The sequence below is a fragment of the Carcharhinus amblyrhynchos genome, unplaced genomic scaffold (genome assembly GCF_965287045.1).
Source record: "Carcharhinus amblyrhynchos unplaced genomic scaffold, sCarAmb.v2.hapA scaffold_45, whole genome shotgun sequence".
NCBI classification, from domain to species: Eukaryota; Metazoa; Chordata; class Chondrichthyes; order Carcharhiniformes; family Carcharhinidae; genus Carcharhinus; species Carcharhinus amblyrhynchos.
This window is the reverse complement of record NW_027649786.1, coordinates 2,496,886-2,522,018: the sequence shown is the minus strand read 5'-3', so window position 1 is coordinate 2,522,018 and position 25,133 is coordinate 2,496,886. Positions and strand designations below refer to the sequence as shown.

Below are 25,133 nucleotides of genomic sequence, written 5' to 3'. Positions count from 1 at the left end.
GCTAACACAGGTGACAATAATAAATCAAATTAAATTAAAAAGTTGAATGGGGAGGCCTGGGGAACATTAATTAATTGGACAGTAGAGCACTGAGTGAGAATTACAATTTCTGATCAGATTAGGGTCAGTTTAGTGATTTGGATCCACTCTGCAAACCACTGGGGCCTTTAGGCCTGATTTTCACTCCTGAGGTGGGCAGCCCAAGTCACAAAATGTTCAAACTCTGTTCTCCCATTTTGGAATAAAAAGCCCTGAACAGTGTGATTTTCTCTCTGGGGCAGGTGTCTGAGTAATATCTTTAAGGGGTTAAAAACCATGCACTAACAGGGTATGAAAATGCCCTTTGAATCTTTCATTTTCCCGTGGTTTATGGGCCGGGGTGACGGAGCCTGGGTGACCTGATTGGTGCCATTTTGGAGCAGCCTGTTCCGTTCCCTGAGATTCTGTCCCAGTCTCTGCTTCCCTGCCTGACTCTCCAGCTTGTTTTCCTTTCACCCATTTACGCCCATCTTCCACTTAGCCCTCGCTCAGAGTGGAGGGGTTTGGAAAGGAAGCCATGATTGGGAGCGTCAGGATAGGGAAGCAGTGAGTGCAAGGATTGTGAGAGGACGAGAGTCAGCAAATGAGAGAGTCAGTGAGTGAGAGAGAGTGAGTGAGGGAGTAAGGGAGAGTCAGCGAGAGAGAGAGTGTCAGCGAGTGAGGGAGAGTCAGCGAGTGAGGGAGATTCAGAGAGTGAGGGAGAGTCAGTGAGAGAGAGAGTCAGTGAGTGAGGGAGAGTCAGTGAGTGAGGGGGGTCAGCGAGTGAGGGAGATTCAGAGAGTGAGGGAGAGTCAGTGAGGGAGAAAGGGAGAGTCAACGAGAAAGAGAGTGTGCGAGGGAGAGTCAGTGAGTGAGGGAGATTCAGCGAGTGAGGGAAAGCAAGTGAGGGAGAAAGGGAGAGTCAGCGAGAAAGAGAGCGAGTGAGGGAGAGTCAGCGAGTGAGGGAGATTGAGCGAGTGAGGGAGAGTCAGTGAGAGAGAGCAAGTGAGGGAGTAAGGGACAGTCAGCGAGAGAGAGAGCGAGCGAGGGAGAGTCAGCGAGTGAGGGAGAGTCAGCGAGTGAGGGAGATTCAGCGAGTGAGGGAGAGTCAGCGAGTGAGAGAGAGCAAGTGAGTGAGGGAGAGTCAGCGAGTGAGGGAGAGTCAGCGAGTGAGAGTCAGCGAGAGAGTCAGTGAGTGTGAGAGAGCGAGTGAGGGACAGTCAGAGTGAGGGAGAGTCAGTGAGAGAGCGAGTGAGGGAGAGTCAGTGAGTGAGGGAGAGTCAGTGAGTGAGAGAGAGCAAGTGAGGGAGAGTCAGTGAGGGAGAGTCAGTGAGTGAGGGGGGTCAGCGAGTGAGGGGGGTCAGTGGGTGAGGGGGGTCAGTGAGTGAGGGGGGTCAGTGAGTGAGGGGGGTCAGTGAGTGAGGGGGGGTCAGTGGGTGAGAGGGGTCAGCGAGTGAGGGGGGTCAGCTAGTGAGGGGGGTCAGTGGGTGAGGGGGGGTCAGTGAGTGAGGGGGGTCAGCGAGTGAGGGGGGTCAGCGGGTGAGGGGGGATCAGTGAGTGAGGGGGGTCAGCGAGTGAGGGGGGTCAGCAAGTGAGGGGGGTCAGCAAGTGAGGGGGGCCAGCAAGTGAGAGAGTCAGCCTGTGTCATCAAGTAGAAATAGAGTTTGAATTTTTTGGCTCGATGTTGTAGGCTGACTTTTACATGAGATCGACAATTATGGTAATAAAAATCTACATTTTTACAAGAGCCGGCCTGTCAGGGTGGCAGATTCCCGAACACAATTTGTGACTAACTTGGGTTTATCTGATTTCTGTTATGTATTTTCCACACCCTTTTCTGGGTGTGGTTTATAATAATATTACTGCTGAAGTCAGGAAATGAAACTGAAAGTATTTCACTGAACGTTGATCACCATTTTACTCAGAGCAGAGACAAGGTGATCAGTCTGTCGAGATGGAAGATGAACTTTCCTGTGCTGTTTGCCACGATCTGTATAAAGATCCTGTTTTAATCGACTGTGATCACAACTTCTGTCGATCCTGTATAACCCAGTACTGGGAGAAAGCTGTCACTGCCTCCTGCCCCATCTGTAGAAAGGAAACTTCCTCCAGGGATCTGAGACCCAACCGCACTCTCTCCAACATGGTGGAACTGTTTGTAAAAAGTGACAAAGGTGATAAAATTCAGCCGGAATGCAGCCGTCACCAGGAGAAGCTGAAATTATTTTGTAAAACTGACAATCAGCCCATCTGTCTCGTTTGTCAGACTTCAAAAAATCATCAAAACCACGAGATGCTGCCAGTGGAAGAAGCTGCTGAAGAGTTTAAGGTGAGGAGATCCTGTGTAAAATAAAACACAGAAACAGATAACAGAATCCTCAACAGGGAACAGTCATAGATTTGGGTTTGAGTATCTCTCAATATTTATTATTTAATTCCTCAGGATGCAAGTTTACAATAGAATTCAAAGTTACAGGCAAGAAATGAGAGAGAACCATGATGGTTGTTTTCAGCGAGCTGCCAGTTGCAATCTTATGGCACTTAGTGCAAAAAACGAGCCAGAATGCGGTTCTTGCCAGTAGGGGGGAGGAGATGGAGCCTGAGCTCGCTGGTAAAGCCAGCTGTAGAGATCTTGGCGTGCCGTTATACAAGGTCCCCGATCTCCCAGTGCACTGGGAAATCTCCTGCCTCCCAAATTGGGGTGGCACGGCGGCACACAGTGGTTACACTGCTGCCTCGCACTGCCGGGAACCAGGGTCAATTCTTGAGGGACTGTGTGGAGTTTGCGCATTCTCTCCATGTCTGTGTGGGTTTTCTCTGATGCTTCGGTTTCCTCCCACACTCCAAAGGTGTGCAGGTTAGGTTGGTTGGCCATTCTAACTTGCCACTTGGTATCCCCAAGATCTATATGTTAGGGGGATTAGCGGGGTTAATACGTGAGGTTACGGGGATAGAGGAAGATGCTCTGTCAGAGTGTCGGTGCAGGCTGATGGGTCAAATGGCTTCCCTCTGCATCGTAGGGAGTTTATGATTCTATGTGATAAGGGGATCTTATGACAGTTGGTCAAAACTTTGGTCACAGAGATAGTTTCTCTGGAATGTCCCAAAGAAGAAAGACAGAGTTTTAAGGAGGAAATTGCAAAGTTTGAGGCCTAGTCAAGTGAGGGCACTACTGTCAATAATAGAGCAGATTCAGAGATATTCAAAAGACAAGAAATATACAAGCTGCTAGAGAAAAATAATGATCACATGAAAATATCAGGTACATCCAGTAAATTGGAATATTTTTGACTGGTTATATGTTTTAAAAAACTATTGGACTGCTTAAAGTCAGGGGCGGTTTGGATAGGTTAATGTAGCTAGAGCTCGTACTTTTGATGAGATGAGCAACAGGTCAAACAGATGCTTTCCGAGGGCAAGCTGGTAACAATGTGAAATAGAACATAAAGGGTCTGAAGATGTATTAACATTTCAAAGGAGGAGACTTTGCATTTACATTCTAAAATGTAAACTCACGAAATGAAAGTAATTAAGTTTCACTTCTGAAGAATGGTGGCACAGTGGTTAGCACTGCTGCTTCACAGCACCAGGGACGCTGGTTCGATTCCCGGCTTGGGTCATTGTCTGTGTGGAGTTTACATGTTCTCCCTGGGTGGGCTTCCTCCGGGGGATCTGGTTTCCTCTCACAGTCTGAAAGACTGGTTAGGAGCATTGGCCTGAACAGGCGCCAAAGTGTGGCGACTCGGGGAATTTGACAGTAACTTCATTGAGGTGTTAATGTACACCAACTTGTGACGAACAAATAAACTTTACTTTAAGAGGCTAGTTCAGATATGGGAAGATCAAAAAGGGAAAAAACGATATCAGAAGCATCCAACTTATCCAACTGTAGATGTTTTGAGAACTCAGCCAACAGCAAGCTGCATCCACGAAGAAAGCCTGCCTTGTAAAACCAGTTGATTTGCTCTATTTCAGAAGCAACCCAAAATAGATCAAACTGCCTGGTATGGTAACTATTGCTGAATGTGTCACACTTTTTGAGATATGACCAACTCACTAAGTTAACATTTTATTACAAAAAACAGAACTTCTGTGGTAATCACTTATTGACTTTATGATGTCGACATTGGAGTTGTTTATTAGTAAGAGGCAGAAACAGAAAGGCAATGGGCTGACCAGTTGAATGAACACATTAACAGTAGAGATAATTTCTGAATACTACATAAGAACATAAGAAATAGGAGCAGGAGTAGGCCATCTAGCCCTTTGAGCCTGCCCCGCCACTCAATAAGGTCATGGCTGATCTGAAGTGGATCAGTTCCACTTACCTGCCTGCTCCCCATAACCCTTAATTCCCTTATCGATCAGAAATCTATCTACCTGTGACTTAATACTATTTTAAATCAGTTTCAGTTTAAATCAGAATACTATTTTAAATCAGTTTAAAACATAAAAATCAAAGCATGGTTGAACTTCATACCTTGAGCAACATATTATTCTTTGATATTCCTAATTTCAATGTAAGTAGAAAGTCAGGTGGTGCCTAAATCTGGTGACTGATCCCAAACACCAGTTTTACACAGACAGCAAACTGAAAGTCGACATCAAACTGCTGCACGTGAAGAAAGTGAAGCCTCATAAAAACCTGAGAGCTCAGAGAATTTTAATTTTAACCAAATGTTATTTAATTTTTGGGTGTGTATTTCTGAAAATTGTACAAATTAACTGATGTTTTTGTTTAGGAAGAACTGCGAAACTCACTGAAGCCAGTCCAGGACAAGAAGAAGGAATGCTGCGCTGTAAAAACTGATTACGAGAAAACATTAACCCACATTCAGGTATTTCTGATTTTATTTTACATTCCATTCTATACACTTACAGAATTACAAGATGCAGGATTCTGTGTTCATATTATAGATATAAAGAGAGAGTGGAGATGATGTATAAAATATTCACAAGGTTGATCCTGGAACTATGTGGATGGCACAGTGACACAGAGGTTAGCACTGCTGTCTCAGAGCACGAGGGACCTGGATTCAATTCGTGGTTTGGGTCACTGACTGTGCAGAGTCTGCACGTTCTCCCCGTGTCATCGAGTCATAGATTCAGAGAGATTTACAGCATGGAAACAGGCCCTTCGGCCCAACTTGTCCATGCCGCCCTTTTTTTTTAAAACCCCTAAGCTAATCCCAATTGCCCGCATTTGGCTCATATCCCTCTGTATCCATCGTACCCTTGTAACTATCTAAATGTTTTTTAAAAGATAAAGTTGTATCTGCCTCTACAACTACCTGTGGCAGCTTCTTCCAGACACTCACCACCCTCTTTGTGAAAAAATTGCCCCTCTAAACACTTTTGTACCTCTCCCCTCTCACCCTAAACCTATGCCTACCTTTGGGAAAAGATATTGACTATCTCGCTGATCTGCGCCCCTCATTATTTTATAGACCTCTATAAGATCACCCCTCAGCCTCCTACGCTCCAGAGAAAAATGTCCCAGTCTATCCAGCCTCTCCTTATAACTCAAACCATCAAGTCCCGGTAGCATCCTAGTAAATCTTTTCTGCACACTTTCTAGTTTAATAATATCCTTTCTGCATGGGTTTCCTCTGGGTGCTCCCATTTCCTCCACAGTTCGAAAGATGTGCTGACTAGATGTACCCTCAGTGTATCCGAAAAGGCACCGGAGTGTGGCAACTTGGGGATTTTCAGAGTAACTGCATTGCAATGTTAATGTAAGCTGACTTGTGACACTAACAAATAAACTTTAAAATTTAAAAGAGTTTAAATTGGAAAGATTGAACTGGCTGTGGCTCTTTTCTCTGAAAAAGATTATGGGGAATGGCGGGGGGTAGATGGGGACCTGATAAGGGTCTTTCAAATGAAGAAAGGATTGATAGTCTGGAAATGGGCCAGAATTTTATGCTTGGATGTGTATCTGACCTGGTTCGAGAATAAAATTTCATGAAACAACATTGAGTACGATTTCCCGACATCACCACGCACGTGTAAAAATCGTATGCGGCCCACAGAGCAGCAACACTTTCTCTCATTGTGAGCTCATTGTTGTGTGAGTACAGAGTTGTTCCTGAGTTTCTCAGTAATTCTTTAGCTTTTATTAGCGTGCCCTTTCAGCATTTCGGGACTGCATCATCACAAGAAAAGTTCCATGAGGATTGGAGCAAGTGATCCCTCTGTATCTGCTCTAATGGGGAGAATGTATTCAGCTGGTGTGATCTCCTCTGAAGAGGAACAGAGGAACAGGAGGGAGAGGAGGCAAGGCGAGTGCAGGCAGGATCCCAGCCAGAGACCGTTGAGAGGCACAGGCTGAGTTGGTGGTGGGGCTCAGCAGGGAGACCAAGGCGGGTGGGGATGCCACAGACACCATTACTCATTGGTTAGAGTATACAAGCAGAGCACCAACCTGTAATAATGTCTGAGGTCCATGACATTGGAGGTTACGCCTCTGCAGGGATAGGGACTTATGCATCCTCGAGAGTGGTGGTGCAGAGGTCCAGTGGATTGCTCAAGATGCGCTTCTGATACTTTGACTGATCCAAAGGATTGCAAACACTACACAGTTACAAGCCCATGCAGCATCTGGCGACTGTTCAAAACACCTCAGCCCATTACAGTAAAGAAAATGCTTACATTAGCTTAGATCAACAGGAAAAGAACGTATACATTTGCCATCCCTAACACAAGCTTCAAAATGACAAATAATGTCACCCATGACACGTCCCTATTGTGCTGAAGGTGCCTTAGATTGACGCCTCTGGGTGCTGTGTCTTAGTGCAGCCCTCACCATGACTTTCCCCTTCTCCCCTCTCTGGCAGTGACATTGGAGGCAGCCTGCTGACTTTGCTCTCCAGGTGGCCGTTGGTGGTAGTCCTCTGACTGGTGGAGCCTGAGTTGTCTCCGGCTGGGAGGGAGAATCCAGCCCCATGGCTGGCCATTCCGCAGGAACTGTGGCTTCATCACGGCAAAGAGTGGAGAAGCTGCTGCCCTCGTTCGGAATGCCCTGTGAGAACAAAGAACAAAATCAGCCCGGGAAACGGGCCCTTCGGCCCAACGAGCCCACGCCGCCATCTCAACACCACCAGTCCCCCTCTCCACCTACGACCCCTGTCTATTGTTTTATGGCCATCCAGATTGAGGGAAACTGATTTAGGGACAATTTATTCCTGCCAACCAGCCGAATAGCACATCTTTGGGGTGCGGGAGGAAACCGGAGCACCCGGAGAAAACCCACGCAAGCACGGGGAGAATGCGCAAACTCCCACAGACACCGGCCCAAATCCATGTGTCTGCACAGCAATCAGTGATAGTCACTGAGCTGTCGTCTTGCCCAGTATCTTGTCCAGTTTAGGCACACACTAACGACATGAAGCACGAGGCCAATCTCGACCAACCAAGAGCAGCCCCAGTACGACCCATCACGTGTATGTCCCTCGTTGGACACGAGGTGGACCGACTTAAAACCTGTGAATGAAAAGAGAAAAAACATTATCATACCATACCCATTTACATTACCAGGGACACCCCAATGCTAATGACCCTTATTTAAAACAATCTCCTATATCCACCCGTCTCCAACCCAGTCATGTGCCCGTCCAAGTTACTCTTAAATGACTCTAGCGTGTTTGCCTCCACCACCTTACTTGGCAGAGCATTCCATACCCCACTACCCTCTGTGTGAAAAACCTCCCTCTAATATCTGTGTTGTACCTTTCCCCCCTCACCTTAAGTCCATGGCCCCTTGTCCTACGTGTCTCTATCATAGGAAATAGCTTACCTCTGTTTACTCTATCTATACCCTTCATTATCTTATATACCTCTATTAGATCCACCCTCAGTCGGCGTCTTTCAAGGGAAAAGAACCCCAATTTCTTCAATCTTTCCTCATACCTCAGTCCTTCCATACCAGGCAACATCCTGGTAAACCTCCTCTGCACTCTCTCCAGAGTCTCCACGTCCTTCCGGTAGTAAGGCGACCAGAACTGGACGCAGTACTCCAAATGCGGCCTAACCAACGTTCTGTACAACTGCAACATTAGACTCTAGCTCTTATATTCTATACCCCTTCCTATAAAGGCTAACATACCATAGGCTTTCTTCACCACACTCTCCACTTGCACTGCCACCTTCAAAGACTTGTGCACTTGCAACCCCAGGTCTCGCTGCGATTCTATACTCCTTACAGGCTTACCCTTTACCATATAACTCCCCCCTACATTATTCCGGCCAAAATGCATCACCTCACATTTATCCGGATTAAACTCCATTTGCCATGTATCTGCCCAATCAACTAGCCTATCAATATCCCGCTGTATTGCCAGACACTGCTCCTCACTGCCCGCCAATCCAGCCATCTTGGTGTCATCAGCAAATCTGCTGATCACACCACCTACTCCCTCTTCCAAATCACTTATATACACTACAAAGAGAAGAGGTCCCAGTACTGAGCCCTGCGGCACACCACTAGTGACAGACCTCCAGCTAGAAAAAGACCCCTCCACTACTACTCTCTGACTCCTCTTTGCAAGCCAGTTCTCTACCCATCTGGATACCTGACCACATGTCCCATGAGCTTTAATCTTCTGTACCAACCTACCATGAGGGACTTTGTCAAAAGCTCTACTGAAATCCATATAGACGACATCAACAGCTCGTCCTTTGTCGACCGTTTTTGTCACCTTCTCAAAGAATTCTACCAGATTTGTAAGGCAAGCCTTCCCCTTAACAAAGCCATGCTGCGAATCCTTAATCAGATCGCAACGCTCTAAGTGCACAGACATCCTATCCCTAAGAGTCTTCTCCATCAACTTACCTACCACTGACATTAAGCTCACCGGCCTATAGTTACCCGGGCTATCCCTCCTACCCTTTTTAAACAATGGTACCACGTTCACTATCCTCCAGTCCTCTGGGACCTCACCTGTGTCCAAAGAAGAGACAAAGATTCGCGTCAGAGGCCCAGCAATCTCATCCCGCGCCTCTCTAAGCAGCCTAGGATAAATGCAATCGGGCCCCGGAGATTTATCGGTTTTAATGCCATCTAAAAGCCCTAACACTTCTTCCCTCGTAATCGATAGATCTTTCAATTGGTCTACTGCTCCCTCAATGACCGTACTAGACATCAAGCCCCTCTCCTTCGTGAATACCGATGCAAAGTATTCATTCAGGATCTCCCCCATTCCCTCTGCCTCTAAGCACAATTCCCCACGTTTGTCCCTGAGAGGACCGATTTTACCCCTAGCCACCCTTTTGTTCTTAAGATAGGAGTAAAACGCCTTTGGATTCTCCTTAACCCTACCTGCCAAAGCCATCTCATGCCCCCTCTTTGCTCTCCTAACTCCCCGTTTGAGATCCCTCCTTCTCTCTCTGTATTCCTCCAACGCTCTCTCCGTTCCCAGCTGCTTAGACCTGACATATGCCTCTCGTTTCTTCCTAACCAGGTCTTCTATATCTCTAGTAATCCAGGGCTCTCTAATCCTACCTTTCCCGTCCTTTCTCCTAACTGGCACATGCCTTTCCTGCACCCTTTGCAGTTTTCCCTTGAAAGACTCCCACATGCCTAACGTGGTCTTGCCTTCCAACAGCCTATCCCAGTCTGTATCCCTAAGCTCCTGCCTAATCCGGCTGTATCTAGCCTTCCCCCAATTTAGCACCCTCCCCTGAGGACAGCTCTCGTCTTTTTCCATTCGTATCCTAAAGTAGACGGAGTTGTGGTCACTATTAGCCACATGTTCGCCTACCGCAACCTCAACCACCTGACCCGGCTCATTTCCCAGAACTAAATCCAGTATCGCCCCCTCTCTAGTCGGGCTATCTACATACTGTTGCAAGGATCCTTCCAATACACATCTTACAAATTCCTCCCCATCAGACCCCCCCAGCTCTAGGCACCTTCCAATCCACCCCAGGGAGATTAAAATCTCCCACTACAACAACCCTGTTCTTCCTACACTTATCCAAAATGTCCCTACATATACCCTCTTCCACTGCCCGCGGGCTATCGGGTGGCCTATAGTACGCTCCTAGCATAGTAATGGCTCCCTTCCTATTCCTCAACTCCACCCACAGAGACTCAATTTCCAGCCCCTCCATGTTATCCTCCTTCTGCACCGCTGTGATCTGTTCCCTAACTAAGAGTGCCACTCCCCCTCCTCTTTTCAACCCACCTCTATCACGCCTAAAACACTTATACCCTGGAATATTTAGCTGCCAGTCCTCCTCCTCCTTTAACCACATCTCTGTCACTGCCACCACATCTAAATTCCTCGCGAACATCAAGGCCCGAAGTTCATCCGACTTTCCCGTCACACTCCTCGCATTAAAACAGATGCACCTAAGACCCTCAGGCCCTCTTGGATCCTTCTTCTCCCGGGGGATTTTCCTATCATCTAGACTTACCCTGACCTCCAACTCACTCCCAGTGCCTGAGCTGTCTCTCTCCTCCCCACCCCACCGCCATACTAGTTTAAACCCTGCCTAAACACTCCAGCCAACCTCCCAGCTAAAATATGTGTCCCCTTCCCATTTAAGTGTTCCCTATCCCTCTTATACAAGTGCCCTTCCTTTGCAAAGACTTCCCAATGGTCAACAAAACTAAAACCCTCTGTCCTGCACCAATCCCTCAGCCACGCATTCAGCTGCAGGATCTCATTATTCTTATCCCTGCTATTGCTGGGCACTGGCAACAGCCCAGAGATCGCCACCCTGGAGGCCCTACACTTCAGCCTGGCTCCCAACTCCCTGAACTGCATACGTATTTCCCCCCTACTCTTCCTTCCTATGTCCTTCTCTCCTACATGTATAATTACATCCGCCTGGGTCCCTTGGCACTTCAACATTCCCTCTACCCTCTCCGACACATCCTGTACCCCTGCTCCAGGGAGGCAGACCACCATCCTGGAGTCCCGCTTTTGCCCACAGAACCGCCTATCAATTCCTCTAACCCTCCCGTCCCCCACCACTATCTCACATCCAGCCCCTTTCCTTCCCTCTGAGGCATTTTCCTCTTCCCCTTGTGCCCTTTCCACCTCAGTTGGTGCCTTACCCCTGCTATCTTGACAGACTACCCCTGGGGTAGCCTTTGGAACATTACTCCTCTTCTTTTTCCCCTTCCTAACTGTAACCCACCCATCCCCCCTCCTTGGCTCTGGGATCCCCTCTTGAATCTGGTTCCTATTCATTAGTGCCTCATTTTCCCTCACTAAAAATAAATCCTCCAGCCTCAACTCCAGTTGCCTAACCCGGGCCCTCAAACGCTGCAACTCCAGACATTTGGTGCAGATGTGGACTCTCTGGAGATGCTGTGTCTCCAGGAACTCCCACATATTGCACCTTACACAGCTGACACGTCTCCCCATGGACCCTGCCATTTATTTGACTACCCTTAGACCTATGGACACACTTTGAAAAATTTGACCATTAACTCACCTTGCCTAACCCTGAGGAACCATAGAAACAACAGGAAGCTCATCCAGCAGCGTGAATTGCATTTGGACCTCTCTGCTCATCAGTGATGGACAGCACTTAGCAGAGACACTTGGTTCCTCATCCATCACTCACACTGGCAGTGATCTCCTGAGGTCGCAGTCAGTGTGCTGGTTTGCAGGTTCAAACACGGCCTGGATTTCCTGAGGGTGTCCGTTAAGCTGTCTCTCCAGTCGTCACTCTGTCAATTGAGGAGGCTGTGCACTCAGTGCTCAGGGTTAACACAGTGCTCAGGTTCCACACGGATTCCTCAATGATGGAGACCATGTCATTCAGATCCTCGTGGATCTCTGCCCTTTCTACCCACGCATCCCGCTGGATATGCAGCTTCAGAGGCTCATCATCTGCCCCGGACTCAGCATGATCCTGGTCTTCAGCAGTGCTCCCAACGTCGGCATCCTGGGATCACTTTGCCTCTTCCACCTCCTCATGTGGGTGTGCTGGACCCTCACCACTGTGCACCACCTGTAAAGGTGATGACCTAACACCCACCAACATGTGAGTATCTGAACTGATGCCTGGCTCTGAGGTACAGCGTGACACAGGCGTCGGAGCAATGTTCCCTTGGCGCTTAGGGGGAGGTGTTTGGGGTGGACTGCGGCTGGTGCAGTTGGCTCATCTGTGGAAAGAAGCCACATCAGTCAATTCCATCATCAACGTCACTACACATGCAAGGCGGCCTTTTGAGACACTGGAGTGATGTTGCACTGTCTGTATTGGAGCTTCAGAGGCCACTCTGGCTGGGGCAGCTCACTTTCTAATGAGGGTCCCATGACATGTTCCTATGGCACACACATCTGGGACCTGCACTCTTACCTTCATCCCAGATCTCACCAGGACTGGAGGAATGAGCTGGCTGGTGGAAATTCAACTCGAGAGCATTTCTCTCACTCTGAGTGAGGACCAGCAGATTGGGGATTCCCCCACTGGCTCAGTGGCACTCTGCAGCTTTGTGACTTGTCTTCTCCTGACAGGGGAGACTTCCATCTTTCTTCAGGTTCATTCACAATGTCCCCTCCCTCACATTGGCAATTGGCAGATCATTAAACACTGGCACACCTTCGCCTGCAAAGCACCACAGCCTATTGTGCTGACAGTCCAGCCTTAGCAGGGCAGGTTTCAGTGCAGTTGATACACATACTCAGACCTCTGAGCACTGAGGAGAATGAACACCTAACTACACCTCTACACAGGTCCATGCCATCTCTGCACTAACCCTTATCAACCACAGAAGATTATTGAACCTTTTGCAGCACAGCAGCTAGGTACAGCACCACAACCTGGTGCCCACTGACCTGGGTGGTAGCCTCCGACCAGGCCTTCTTTGTCAGGTGGGGCACTTTCTTTCCCTGAGCATCCAAATGTGCCACTTGGCACTGACATCCTGCACTAGTCCATCCAGGCACACATTGGTGAAACAGGGGGCAGGTAGCCCACCCAACTTGCCCACACGCTTTCCCTGCCCTCCCGGTGCTGATGGAGTGACTGTACACAGCTATTTATAACTGTTAAATAAACCTCACTCAGCTTCCCCCACAACTCCAGCCAGTCTTCAGGGAATTGTCTCCTCAGAATTAAACCTCCTGCCCGCTCCTCATTGGACCCAGTGCCCGACACATTCACACCTGCGCACAGTGTTAGCCCAACTAGCAGATGCGTTACACTCTGGCCAGGCCTGAATTGGTCACCCAGTGTAATCTCACATTAACAACAGGAACAGTTTCACATCTGCTCCCACCCACACTGACTTCGGGTGCACCCCGAGAGTAACATCAGGCCATACAGAAAGTGTTTTTATTTGCGAAAGAATCGAAAACCTAGGCTTTAAATCAAAAAATAGTCCCTCCTAAAGCAAACAGAGAAATCAGCAACTCGATCCCCCAGTTAAAGCTCCCTCTCTTGAATAAGTGACCATCTGGTAATCATTTGTCTAAAAATCTAATCGATTAACTATATGTCACTACATTAAGGAATAATATTCTTTATGTAAAATAAATCAGATAAACAGCCCCACTGGCTTGGTCATAGAAGACAGAGGGTAGCAGTGGAAGGGTGTTTTTCTGAATGGAAGGCTGTGACAAGTGGCGTTCCTCAGGGATCAGTGTTGGGATCTTTGCTGTTTGTAATATATATATAAATGATTTGGAGGAAAATATAACTGGTTTGACTAATAATTTTGTGGGCGACACAAAGGTTGGTGGAATTGCAGATAGCAATGAAGACTGTCAGAGGATACAGCAAAATATAGATTGGTTGGACACTTGAACGGAGAGATGGCAGATGGAGTTTTATCCGGACAAATGTGAGGTAATGCATTTGGAAGGTCCAATACAGACGGGAAATATACAGTAAATGGCAGATTCCTTAAGAGCACTGATAGGCAGAGGGATCTGGGTGTGCAGGTACACAGGTCACTGAAAGTGACAATGCAGGTAGAGAAGGTAGTCAAGAAGGCATACGGCATGCTTACCTTCATCAGTCGGAGCACTGAGTTTAAAAATTGGCAAGTCATGTTGCAGCTTTACAGAATCTTAGTGAACCTGCCCTGCGAAGGCTGGACTGTCAGCACAATAGGCTGCAGTGCCCTTGGAATATAGTGTTCAGATCTGGTCAGCACACTACCAGAAGGATGTGAAGGTTTTGGAGAGGGTACAGAAAAAATTTACCAGGATGGTATGTAGAGCATTAGCTACAAGAATTAGCTGTGGAGAAACTTGGTTTGCTCTCACTGGAGCGACAAAGGTTGAGGGGAGAACATAAGAACATAAGAAATAGGAGCAGGAGTAGGCCATCTAGCCCTTCGAGCCTGCCCTGCCATTCAATAAGATCATGGCTGATCTGTCGTGGCTCAGTTCCACATTCCCGCCCTCTCCCCATAACCCTTAATCCGCTCGCTTATCAAAAACCCATCAACCCGCGTCTTAAAAATATTTAGCGAGGCAGCCTCCACCACTTCAACGGGCAGAGAATTCCAGAGATTCACCACCCTTTGAGTGAAGAAGTACCTCCTCAACTCCGTTCTAAACCGCCCCCCCTTTATCTTGAGGCTGTGCCCCCTAGTCCTACTGTCCTTTCTGAGCGGGAAGAGTCTCTCCACCTCTATCCTATCCATCCCATTCATCATCTTATACGTCTCAATGAGATCTCCCCTCGTTCTTCTAAACTCTAACGAGTACAAGCCTAGTTTATTCAGCCTCTCCTCATAGCTCAACCCCCTCAACTCCGGTATCAGCCTAGTAAACCTCCTCTGCACTCCCTCCAAGGCCAAAATATCCTTGCATAAGTGCGGCGACCAAAACTGCACACAGTATTCCAGCTGCGGCCTCACCAATGCCCTATACAGCTGCAGCAAGACCTCCCTACTTTTATATTCAGTCCCCCTCGCTATGAAGGCCAGCATCCCATTAGCCTTCCTGACCACCTGCTGCACCTGCAGGCTGGGTTTTTGCGACTCATGCACAAGGACCCCGAGGTCCCTCTGCCCCGTCGCCTGCTGCAGTTTTTCGCCACGTAAGTAATAGTCCTTCCTACCATTATTCCTACCAAAGTGGACCACTTCACACTTGCCAACATTAAATTCCATTTGCCAGTTCCTGGCCCATTCGCCCAGCCTATCTAGATCCTTCTGCAGACTCTCCACACCTTCCGCGCAATTTGCCGTTCCACCAATCTTGGTGTCATCAGCAAATTTCGACACCCTGCACTCGGTTCCCTCCTCCAGATCATCAGGGAGACCTGATAGAAGTCTACAACATTATGACAGGCATGGACAGAATGGTTAGTCAGCAGCTTTTTCCGAGGGTCGAAGAATCAATTACTAGCGGGCGTAGGTTGAAGGTGCGAGGGACAAGGTTTAAAGGAGTGTACGAGGCAAGTTTTTTATATAGAGGGTGGTGGGTGCCTGGAACTCGTTGCTGGGGGAGGTAGTGGAAGCAGATATGATGGTGAATTTGAAGGGGCATCTTGATAAATACATGAATAGGATGGGAATGGAGGGATATGGTCCCTGCAAGGGTAGGGGGTTTTAGTTCACTTGGGCAGCATGGTCGGTGCAGGCTTGGAGGGCCAAAGGACTTGTTCCTGTGCTGTAATTTTCATTGTTCTTTGTCAAATTATCAGGATTGGAAATTAACAGGATTGGGAAGTTTTTCTCTCTAATATTCTGATATGGACAGAACTGCTCAGGCTGAACAACCTTTTAAACATCCTCATTTGATTTTTCAATCTCACTGATATTTTCTAAAGGACCAAAGTGTTAAGACAGAGAAACAGATTAAAGCTGAATTTGAAAAACTTCACCAGTTTCTCCGTGAGGAAGAGAGGATTGTGTTGGAAGATCTGAAACTGGAGAAAGAGAAAAAGAGTCAGGAGATGAAGGAGAGGATTGAGAAGATAACGGAGGAAATCTCATCGCTTTCAGTCACTGTTCAGAATATTGAACAAGAGCTGAGTGAACAGGACAACATCAAGTTTTTAACGGTAACTCTTTCTTTATTTTTCTCTGCTTCACTGTCTTGAAGAATGAGCAGGTTGTGTCATCAAAATCTAGAATATAAAACTCACTGACCAAAATTACCCCAATTACCTGTGACATTTGGATTTCTCTGTCTCACACTAAGATCACCAATGGCTGTCTTTAATATGGAAATGACTAAATCTGGAGCTTGTTTAGTGTAATATGATAGAGGGATAGTTTCATCAAATTAAACAATGAAGAAAATCAGCTTCATACAAAGTGAGAAACCCTCAAAATGGTCAGACCATTCTCCCCTGAGTGTACATTTCCAGTACAGCTGTTGGTCTGAGACTGGGAACAACAATCCAGGATCCTGCCAGGCTTTGCTTTATGATTGCAAAAATATACTTTATTCACAAAATATCTGAAAGAACACTCCAAACATTTCAAAATGACCATCACACAAAGTGCAATAATATTCAGCTTCTTTATCTACATTCTGTTAAACATTGAGCTGCTTCAACACAAAGAAACATTACAGACATTTCAAAATGGCCCTTACAGATGGTGTTAAGGTATTGAAAGATTATCTACAGAGATCAAGTTGCACCCTGAGTTGCATGAATACAATTGTGATAAGGATAATATTTACTGTATACATTCAGTGACTCATTTGGTCCAAGGGGGTTCTGCTCCCCTCACTTTACTGTGGTTGAAAGGTCTTAGACAGTGACCTTCCCCAGTGGGATTCTGCAGCAGCTGCCCCAAGCTTCAGTGCGTCCCTCAGCACATCGTCCTGAGCTTTGGAATGTGCCAGTCTGCAGTTTCTTGCGCTGGAAGGCCAACAAGTTTCGGGCAGACCAAAGAGTGTCTTTCACTGCGTTGATGATTCTCCAGCAGCAGCTGATGATTATATTGGAGTGTATCCCTGGGAACAGCCCGTAGAGCACAGAGTCCTGTATCACAGAGCTGCTCGTGATGAATCTTGACAAAACCACCTCATCTCTCTCCACACCTTCTTTGCAAAGGCTGATTTCACAAGGGGGTGGACAACAGTCTCTTCAAGGGCAATGTGCAGATGGGGTGAGACTCATACCTGTAGGAAGGATCTGATGGGAGGGCCTTTCTCACTACCGGCCAAGTTAGGTTTTGGTACTTGTTAGAAATTTCTGGTGATGAGGTGTTCTGCCACATGACCTTAACAGTCTGCTCAGGGAACCATCCCAACAGGATCCACCATCTCCTTTCCCTTCAGGGCCTCTAGGCACGCTGACCACTGCCTGATGGGCTTATCGTCAAAGATGTTTCTCCACATAAACGTTTCCATGAAGGAAGGTGGTATGGCACGGTCTAAATACTTGGAACGTTCCGCGGCAATGTGGCCAGACCCATTCTTTACAATACTGAGGACAGATAGAACCTCAGTACGTAGAGACACCTAATGTTTGCGTACCGAGGATCTACGCACAGCTTCATGCAGCCAGACACAAAGGTGGCCATCAGGATTAGGACAATGTTTGGCATGCTTTTCTCCCCTTTATCTAGAGGTTTGTATATCACTACAAACATGGTCCATTTTTGACCCCCAAATGCAGCAGAAAATGGCTTGCATGATTGCCACACACAGGAGTGGGGAACGAGTCTGACCTGTGCCATGTACAGCAATACTGAGAGTACCTCACACCTGATGACCAGCTTCTTGCCTGCAATGGAGAGGGAGCATCATTCCCATATACCCAGGTTTTGGTTCATTATCGCTACTCGCTCTCTCCAGATTCTAATGCATGCCCTGATCCCTCCAAACCATATTTCCAGCATCCTCAGGCTGCCTGATTTGACAGTAAAGGAGACTAATTGTTGATCCACCCAGTTGCCAAAGAACATGGCCTCACTCTTCCCACGATTTACCATGGCTTCCAAGGCCTGTTTGAACTGGTTGCAGATGTTGATGTTTGTGCATCAACAGTGGATCTGAGCAAAAGACGGCTACATCATCCAAGCACAGTGCCTCTGCTGACTGGGATTGTCACTCCTCTTATATTTGAATTCTTCCTGGTGGACTCAGCAAATGATTCTATACAACACACAAACAGAGAGGAGCAGCCCTGCCTGACTCCAGATTTAATTGGAGAGCTTTCTGATTCTCACCCATTAACTGAAACTGCACTACTGGTGTTTGTGTAGAGCAGTTGGATTCAGATTCTCTCCCAAACCCCATTTTGGAGAGCACATCCATCATGTAGGTGTGCAATATTCTGTCAAAGACCTTCTCCTGGTCCAGTCTTATGACCTTTTACCTTCACCTGAACAGACAGCAGAGAGCTCGGTTTAACATCTCAGCTGAAAGCCGCTCCCTGTGACAATGGAGTTCCCACTCAGCTGGTTGCTCATTGAGCTCAGTGTGACTCACAGCAAGTGGAGCTGACATTAGAATTCATTCTGTATGCTTCAGCTTTCCAGCTTACACTAAGTGCTCTGACACTCTATCTGAACAAAAAACGAGGAACAGGACAGTACAGGAACAGGCCCTTCGGCCCTCCAAGCCTGCACCAATCACGTCCTATCTAGACCAACCGCCTGTATCTCTCTATTCCCTGTATATTTATGTGTCAATCCAGATGAGTTTTAAATGTCACGAATGTATCTGCCTCAATCAACACCCATGACAGTGCATTCCAGGCCAATACTGTCCTCTGTGTAAAAAAACTTCCCCCGCACGTCTCCACTGAACCTTTCCCCTCTTATCTTGAACTTGTGCCCCTTATAATTGTCATTTGTGTCCTGGGAAAAAGCTTCCAAACATTCACCTTATCTATGCCCCTCATAATTTTATAAACTTCTTTCATGTCATCCCTCAGCCTCCGTCTTTCCAAGGAGAACAATCCCACTTTATTCAATCTCTCCTCATAGCTAATACCCTCCATACCAGGGAACTTCCTGGTAAACCTTTTCTGTCTCCAAAGCCTCCACATCTTTCTGGTTGTGTGGTAACCAGAACTGGACACATATTACAAATCTGGGTGAACCAACATTTTATGTAACTAACATAATTTGCCAACTTTTATACTCAATGCCCCGGCCAATGAAGGTAAGCATGCCATATGCTTTCTTCACCACCTTTTGCACCTTCGCTGACACTTTTAAGGATCTGCGGACCTGCACACCCAAACTTCTCTGTGTGTCTACGCTCCTGATTGTTCTGGAATTTATTTTATAGCTCCCACCTGAATTGGATCTACCAAGATGCATCACTTTGCATTTGTCTGGATTAAATTCCATCTGCCATTTCTCCACCCAATTGTCCAGCCTATCTGTATCCTGCTGTATTCTCTGACAATCTTCATCACTATCCACAACTCCAGCAAACTTAGTATCATCCACAAACTTGCTAATCAGACCACCTATGTTTTCTTCCAAGTCATTGAGATAGATTACAAACAACAGAGGTCCCATCACTGATCCCTGCGGAACACACCAGGTACAGACCTCCAATCAGAAAAACACCGCTACCCTCTGTCTCCTATGGCCAAGCCAATTCTGAGTCCATCTAGCTAGTTCACCCCTGATCCCATGTGGTTAAATCTTTTGCACCAACCTGCCATGAGGGACCTTGTCAAATGCTTTACTAACGTCCATGTAGACAACATCCACACCCCTTCCCTCATCAATCATTTTAGTCACCTCCTCAAAAGACTCAATTAAATTAGTGAGAGATGACCTCCCTCATACAAAAACATTTGTCTGTCACTAATAAGACCATTCAGTTCCAAATATGTATAGATCCTAAAAATCTTCTCCAACAATTTCACGATCACTGACATCAAGCTCACTGACCCATAATTACACAGGTTATCTTTGCTACTCTTCTTAAATAACAGGACAACATTGGCTATCCTCCAATCCTCTGGGACCTCACCTGTGGCCAACGAGGAAGCAAAGATTTATGTTAAAGGACCGGTAATTTCATCTCTTGTCTCCCTCAGCTATCTGAGATAGATGCCATCTGGCCCTGGGGATTTGTCTACCTTAATGCTTTTTAATACAGCTAACATTTCCTCCCTCGTAATGACGACTTGTTCTAAAGGGTTTACATATCCCTCTGAGACACCACCGATCCATGTATCCCTCTCCTTTTGAATACCAATGCAAAGTACAAAATAGGATAACTGCAGACAATGATTCAAATGCAAGTTTGATGAGCCCCAAGGCTGAACGTAAAACTAACTTTGCAGCTTTACCCGTCTTTCTCGGGTAGTCACTGATTTCTATTGGATAACACTGGGATAGATTCACAGAAACATCTGTGTCCAGGACAGATTATAAAATGAAAACATGAAAGTGAATCTCTTTAAACAATCAATTAATTCCAGTTATTGGACATTGATCAGGATTTTACAATTGGATTGTAACTCTGCAGGGGAAAGGTTCACATCCTGCCCACCATGGGAATTGTAGTGGGTGGGAAGCGAATCATGCACAAGTCCGTTGACCTCGGGTGGTCCCAATACTGGGGTGAGCACAGTCAGAAAATCCCACCCTGTGAGTCATGTTGAGCAAGAACATCAAGTCATTTGTAATATTGTGGAGTAACTCACGGTCCAGTGAGGACAGGAAGAGGCAGTCCCATAACTTTCTATATGTAAAATGTACTTTTCTGTGGAATCCAGTCTCTTACTTTACTTTTTGTGATAAAATGTTCTCCAAACATAAACAGTAATAATTGTTCTTGTTCCACAGAAATTTCCGGATATACAGAAAAGGTAAAATTTACACCCTTGATGTGATTTTTATTTCTAACATATTTCTCCCCCAGTCTGGAATGATCCAACACTGATCTTTATCTCCTGTTTCAGAGTGAAGCGAACTCTCCCAGAACCACAGAAGGTTTACCCTTTAATAAATGTGGGGAAGTACATTTGCTCACTGCAGTACAGAGTGTGGAAAAAGATGCTGACAGTGATTAATACAGGTGGGTGTGAGCTTCCTGACACCAGCTATTAAACAGCTCTCTATTATTAGTAGAAAGGACTGGTCTTTTTAAAATAAATATACAATTGTATTTGTAACGGATTAGATTTTACTTCAGTCAATTTTCTGTTAAAATACAGAATTGACAGATCAGAGAGTCACAGTGACCAGCTCCACCTGCTGAACACACAGTATTGGGAAAGGATATTGTCCATTCAACCTCCCTTTGTGGATCATTAATCCAGCATTCTGTTTTTCTTTTTCCTTCTTCCACAAAACTGGAGCCGTGAACATAAATATCTCATCCCTCAGGGTGGATTCCTGCCCTGAATCCTCCCCCAGTTTCCCAAACACCCTGTACAGTACAAGTATGGGCTTCTCCCGGATAGTTGAGATGAGCTGTGAGTTTAGGGTCATCCATTCTGTTTACCTTCATGTTTTTCCCACTTAGTGATAAAGTCCAGCTGGTTATTCTGACACTCGATCCTGTTCCTTCTGTGATTTTTGTGTCTAACAATAGTTGGATTGGATTGTGGTGGGTCAGTAATGTAAAAGACTGGGTGTGGGTGAAAACAGTAAAATGTTTCACTGTCCAACAGCTCACTAACAGATGTCCCTCACAGGTGGAAAATCCCTTTTCCAGGTCTGCTAGGACTCTGCTCACATCGGTTCCCGGTCACAAGTGACTGTTTGTTTCCTGCAGAAGGACTTCACTGAAACTGATGTCAGTGGCTGCAGCTTCCAGATAAAAGTCCTTGTCGGGGTCCACAGATCCCAGAGCTGGGCCAGTCTGCAAGTCCATTTTCAGTTTAATGAAAGCCTTTTCACATTTGTCATCTCAGTCCCAATACTCCCTGTTCCACTCGAGAGGCTACTGCCTTTTCCAGCTCTTTCTCCACGATCTTAAGGAAAGTCTGTTGGTTTTGCAGCTCGGACACGGGGGCGGGATGATTTTCCCCAAAAACTAAGCTCCCAACAGGCGGGAATACGGGAGATTTTCCCATCTGTTTTTTGGGTGAGTTTAGTTGAATGAATTTTCGGCACTGAGTGTATCACAGAGTCAAGGGATTTCCGTTGGTGGGGCGAGTGCACATGCACTGATTTCTCAGTCTGCCGGGAGATTGGTTGACAAGCGCATCCCCCCCCCCCCCCCCCACCTCCCCCGGTCGCCTGATGGTCAGACCCGGTATCTGTTGGCCTCCCGATGACCGGACCCGGCCTCTGATCACCGATCCGGCCCCCCGATGGCCGCCATCTCACTAAAACCCATGTCCACTTTGTCTGGAGGGGGTCCCACCCTAAAACCTAAGGGTTTGGATATCGCTCCAGCCCCTGTATCAGCTGTAAATCTTCCCAATATAATGGATCCTCCTGTAGATCAGAGGAGAGGGTGAATCTACTCCCGTGTTGGACACTCCTGTCTCTACTACCTTTCTCTCCCTCCACTATAACATCTACACATTGTCTATCACACTCATCATACCCGAGTGGACAAGGATACTCAGGCTGGGTACAGTCCCTTCCTGCTGAATTTCCCGGGACACCCTCTCCCTGGGCCACATGGACCTGACCCTGGGGAGTGTTTTCGTGCTGACACCATTTCATTCATCTGTGGGATTTCTGGAAACTCGGGGTGTTTGTCTCGGGTGTCTCTTGACTCCGAGTCCCCTGACTCTGGCCCTTCATTGGTTTCCTCCACTCTCGGACAAACTGTCCACTTCCCCCACAATTGAAACAGGTCGGGATGATCTGCTTTTCCCCGGGTTTAAAGCGCTTCCCCTCTCGCTGCCCCCTCGGTGGGGCCCCGTCATCAGTGACTGGAGTTTCCCTCCGCTGTACAAGGGGAGCCACAGGTTTTGGTGGATCAGGGGCTTCTAACAGGGGCTGCCGGACTGTCCGGTTTCTAACTCACTATCCCTCAAACTGAGGAACACTCACTTCTCCAACCAGCCCCGGGGACACGGCACAGACTAAACCACCATTGACTTGACTCTCTCGCTCTTTAATCCGTCTCTTGTATTCAGCACGGTCCAAGTGTGGCTGCTTGTTTCTGTAACAACCTGATGTTGCCTTCACTCCATCTCTCTCTCTGTCTCTCTCTCTCTCTCTGTCTCTCTCTCTCTCTGTCTCTCTGTCTCTGTCTCTCTCTCTGTCTCTCTCTCTCTGTCTCTCTCTGTGTTTCATGTCCCTGTTCTCCCAGTCCAGCTTTCTCTCTCTTGCAGCCATTGGACAGGATGGCAGGTCCCTCCGGGTCGCATCAGGACACAGGAGGGGAGGCACCTTCAGGGGTCGCATTCGTGTCACCAGCAGACGAGCCCCCCTCTCTCTGCCTGTCGCTCTGTCTCTCTCTCTGTTTCTCTTCCATCGTTTTTCCAGATCCCTCATTCAGTTCTCCTGGGGTCTGGCCCCGCCCCCAATCTGACCCCGCCCCCAGACTCCCACTGCCCCCGCCCCCAGCATTGACCCGCCCCTGGCCATGCCACGCCCCCCATTGAGGCCCTGCCCCCAGCCTGCACCCGCCCCCGAGTAGCCCCGCTCTCACCCTGGCTCCGCCCCCATCCTGACCCCACCCCCCCAGCCTGTCTCCATTTCTCTCTCTCTCTGGAACGGGGTTTCCTCAGCCTCACTGCAGGGTGTGGTGTCCGGGTAAAACCTTCCCCCCGGGCAGTGTCTTCCCCTTTCCCCTGTGCGCTGTTTAAACTCTTCCCCGGGGGATGAATTTCTAATTCTGGATCATTGCTGATTTTCCCAATCACTAACCGGCTGTGAAAGTTACAGTGAGTCTGACTAACATTTTATCCGTGTCCATCTGTTCCCAGCTCCAGTCACCTTCGACCCTAATACAGCCCATCCTGAACTTCTCCTGTCTGAGGACCTGAGCACCGTGAGACTCACCGGGAAACGGCAGCAGCTCCCCGACAATCCGGCGAGATTTGATCAGTGTCCCTGTGTCCTGGGATCAGAGGGATTCACATCAGGAAAACATTCCTGGGAGGTGGAGGTGGGAAACAAGACTGAGTGGGATGTGGGTGTGGCCAAGGAATCCATCAATAGGAAGGGGCAAATCACCCTGGATCCAGATAACGGATTCTGGGCAATGAAACTGAGAAAGGGGAATGAATACGGGGCTTGTGATAAATCATGGAAACGTTTAGATCTGAGTGTGAATCCGAGAAAGATTCGAGTCTGTCTGGATTATGAGGGAGGGAAGGTGTCTTTTTATAACCCGGATAACAAGTCCCATATCTACACTTTCACTGGTACATTCACTGAGAAACTCTATCCTTATTTCAGTCCAGGTCTCACTGATGGGGGTAAAAACACAGAACCCCTGAAAATCTGTCCCCGGACAGTAACAATCCAGGAGGATGAGGGTTTTAACCCTTCATCCAAATAAAGACAGTTTCATGTAGGTGGGGAGGGGGGGGGAGGTTTGTTCCTCTGTGGAAGAGGGGTTGGGGTCCTTCGCAGATCCTGCCCCCCTCCCATTATCACACACTGTCAGCGGGGGGGTCGTCCATTCCTCGGGAGGGTGAGACGGATCCCTCCGGTCCGGCCTGTACCTCCCGGGGATGGGTGAGGACCCCTGCCTGAGGGAGGGCCGGAGGATCCACTCGATATAATCCAGTCACTCGTCACCAAGTCGGACACACTGGAGGCTGGGACGGGCGAGGTCGATGAGGCTGAGCCCACCCGGACACGGGCTGATATCCCCCAGGACCTGCTCGGCCTGATCGAGGAATCAATTAAAAAGACCCCACAGACTGGGTCACTGGGTGGGGGAGGGGAAGGCGCCACACACTGGGTCACTGGGTGGGGGAGGGGAAGACCCCACACACTGGGTCACTGGGTGGGGGAGGGGAAGGTGCCACACACTGGGTCACTGGGTGGGGGAGGGGAAGACCCCACACACTGGGTCACTGGGTGGGGGAGGGGAAGACCCCACACACTGGGTCACTGGGTGGGGGAGGGGAAGGTGCCACACACTGGGTCACTCGGTTGGGGGGGTGGGGTAGGGGGAAAGCCCCCATTCTCCATCTCTGATTTTAAACCTGGGGTTGCTTGTTCTGGGGTTAGAGCTTTTCCCTCAGTCACTGTGTGACCCGGTGCCTGAGGTGGAGCGGAGCCCAGAACCACTGTCACTCTCTGACCCAGAACCTCCAGAGCAGCCCAGGGAGGGGCTCTCTGC

General features: G+C 47.8%; 1 protein-coding gene across 1 annotated transcript; it reads left to right on the top strand.

Moving 5' to 3' along the window:
- The first annotated feature begins 1,951 nt into the window (after positions 1-1,951).
- LOC145337302 (zinc-binding protein A33-like) lies at positions 1,952-24,585 on the top strand. Its single transcript, XM_080182099.1, has 6 exons — positions 1,952-2,347; positions 4,761-4,856; positions 15,766-15,999; positions 20,714-20,736; positions 20,830-20,945; positions 23,764-24,585. The coding sequence occupies exons 1-6, from the start codon at positions 1,973-1,975 to the stop codon at positions 24,339-24,341; spliced, it is 1,422 nt and encodes a 473-aa protein (XP_080038225.1). The 5' UTR covers positions 1,952-1,972; the 3' UTR covers positions 24,342-24,585.
- Positions 24,586-25,133: the final 548 nt, after the last annotated feature.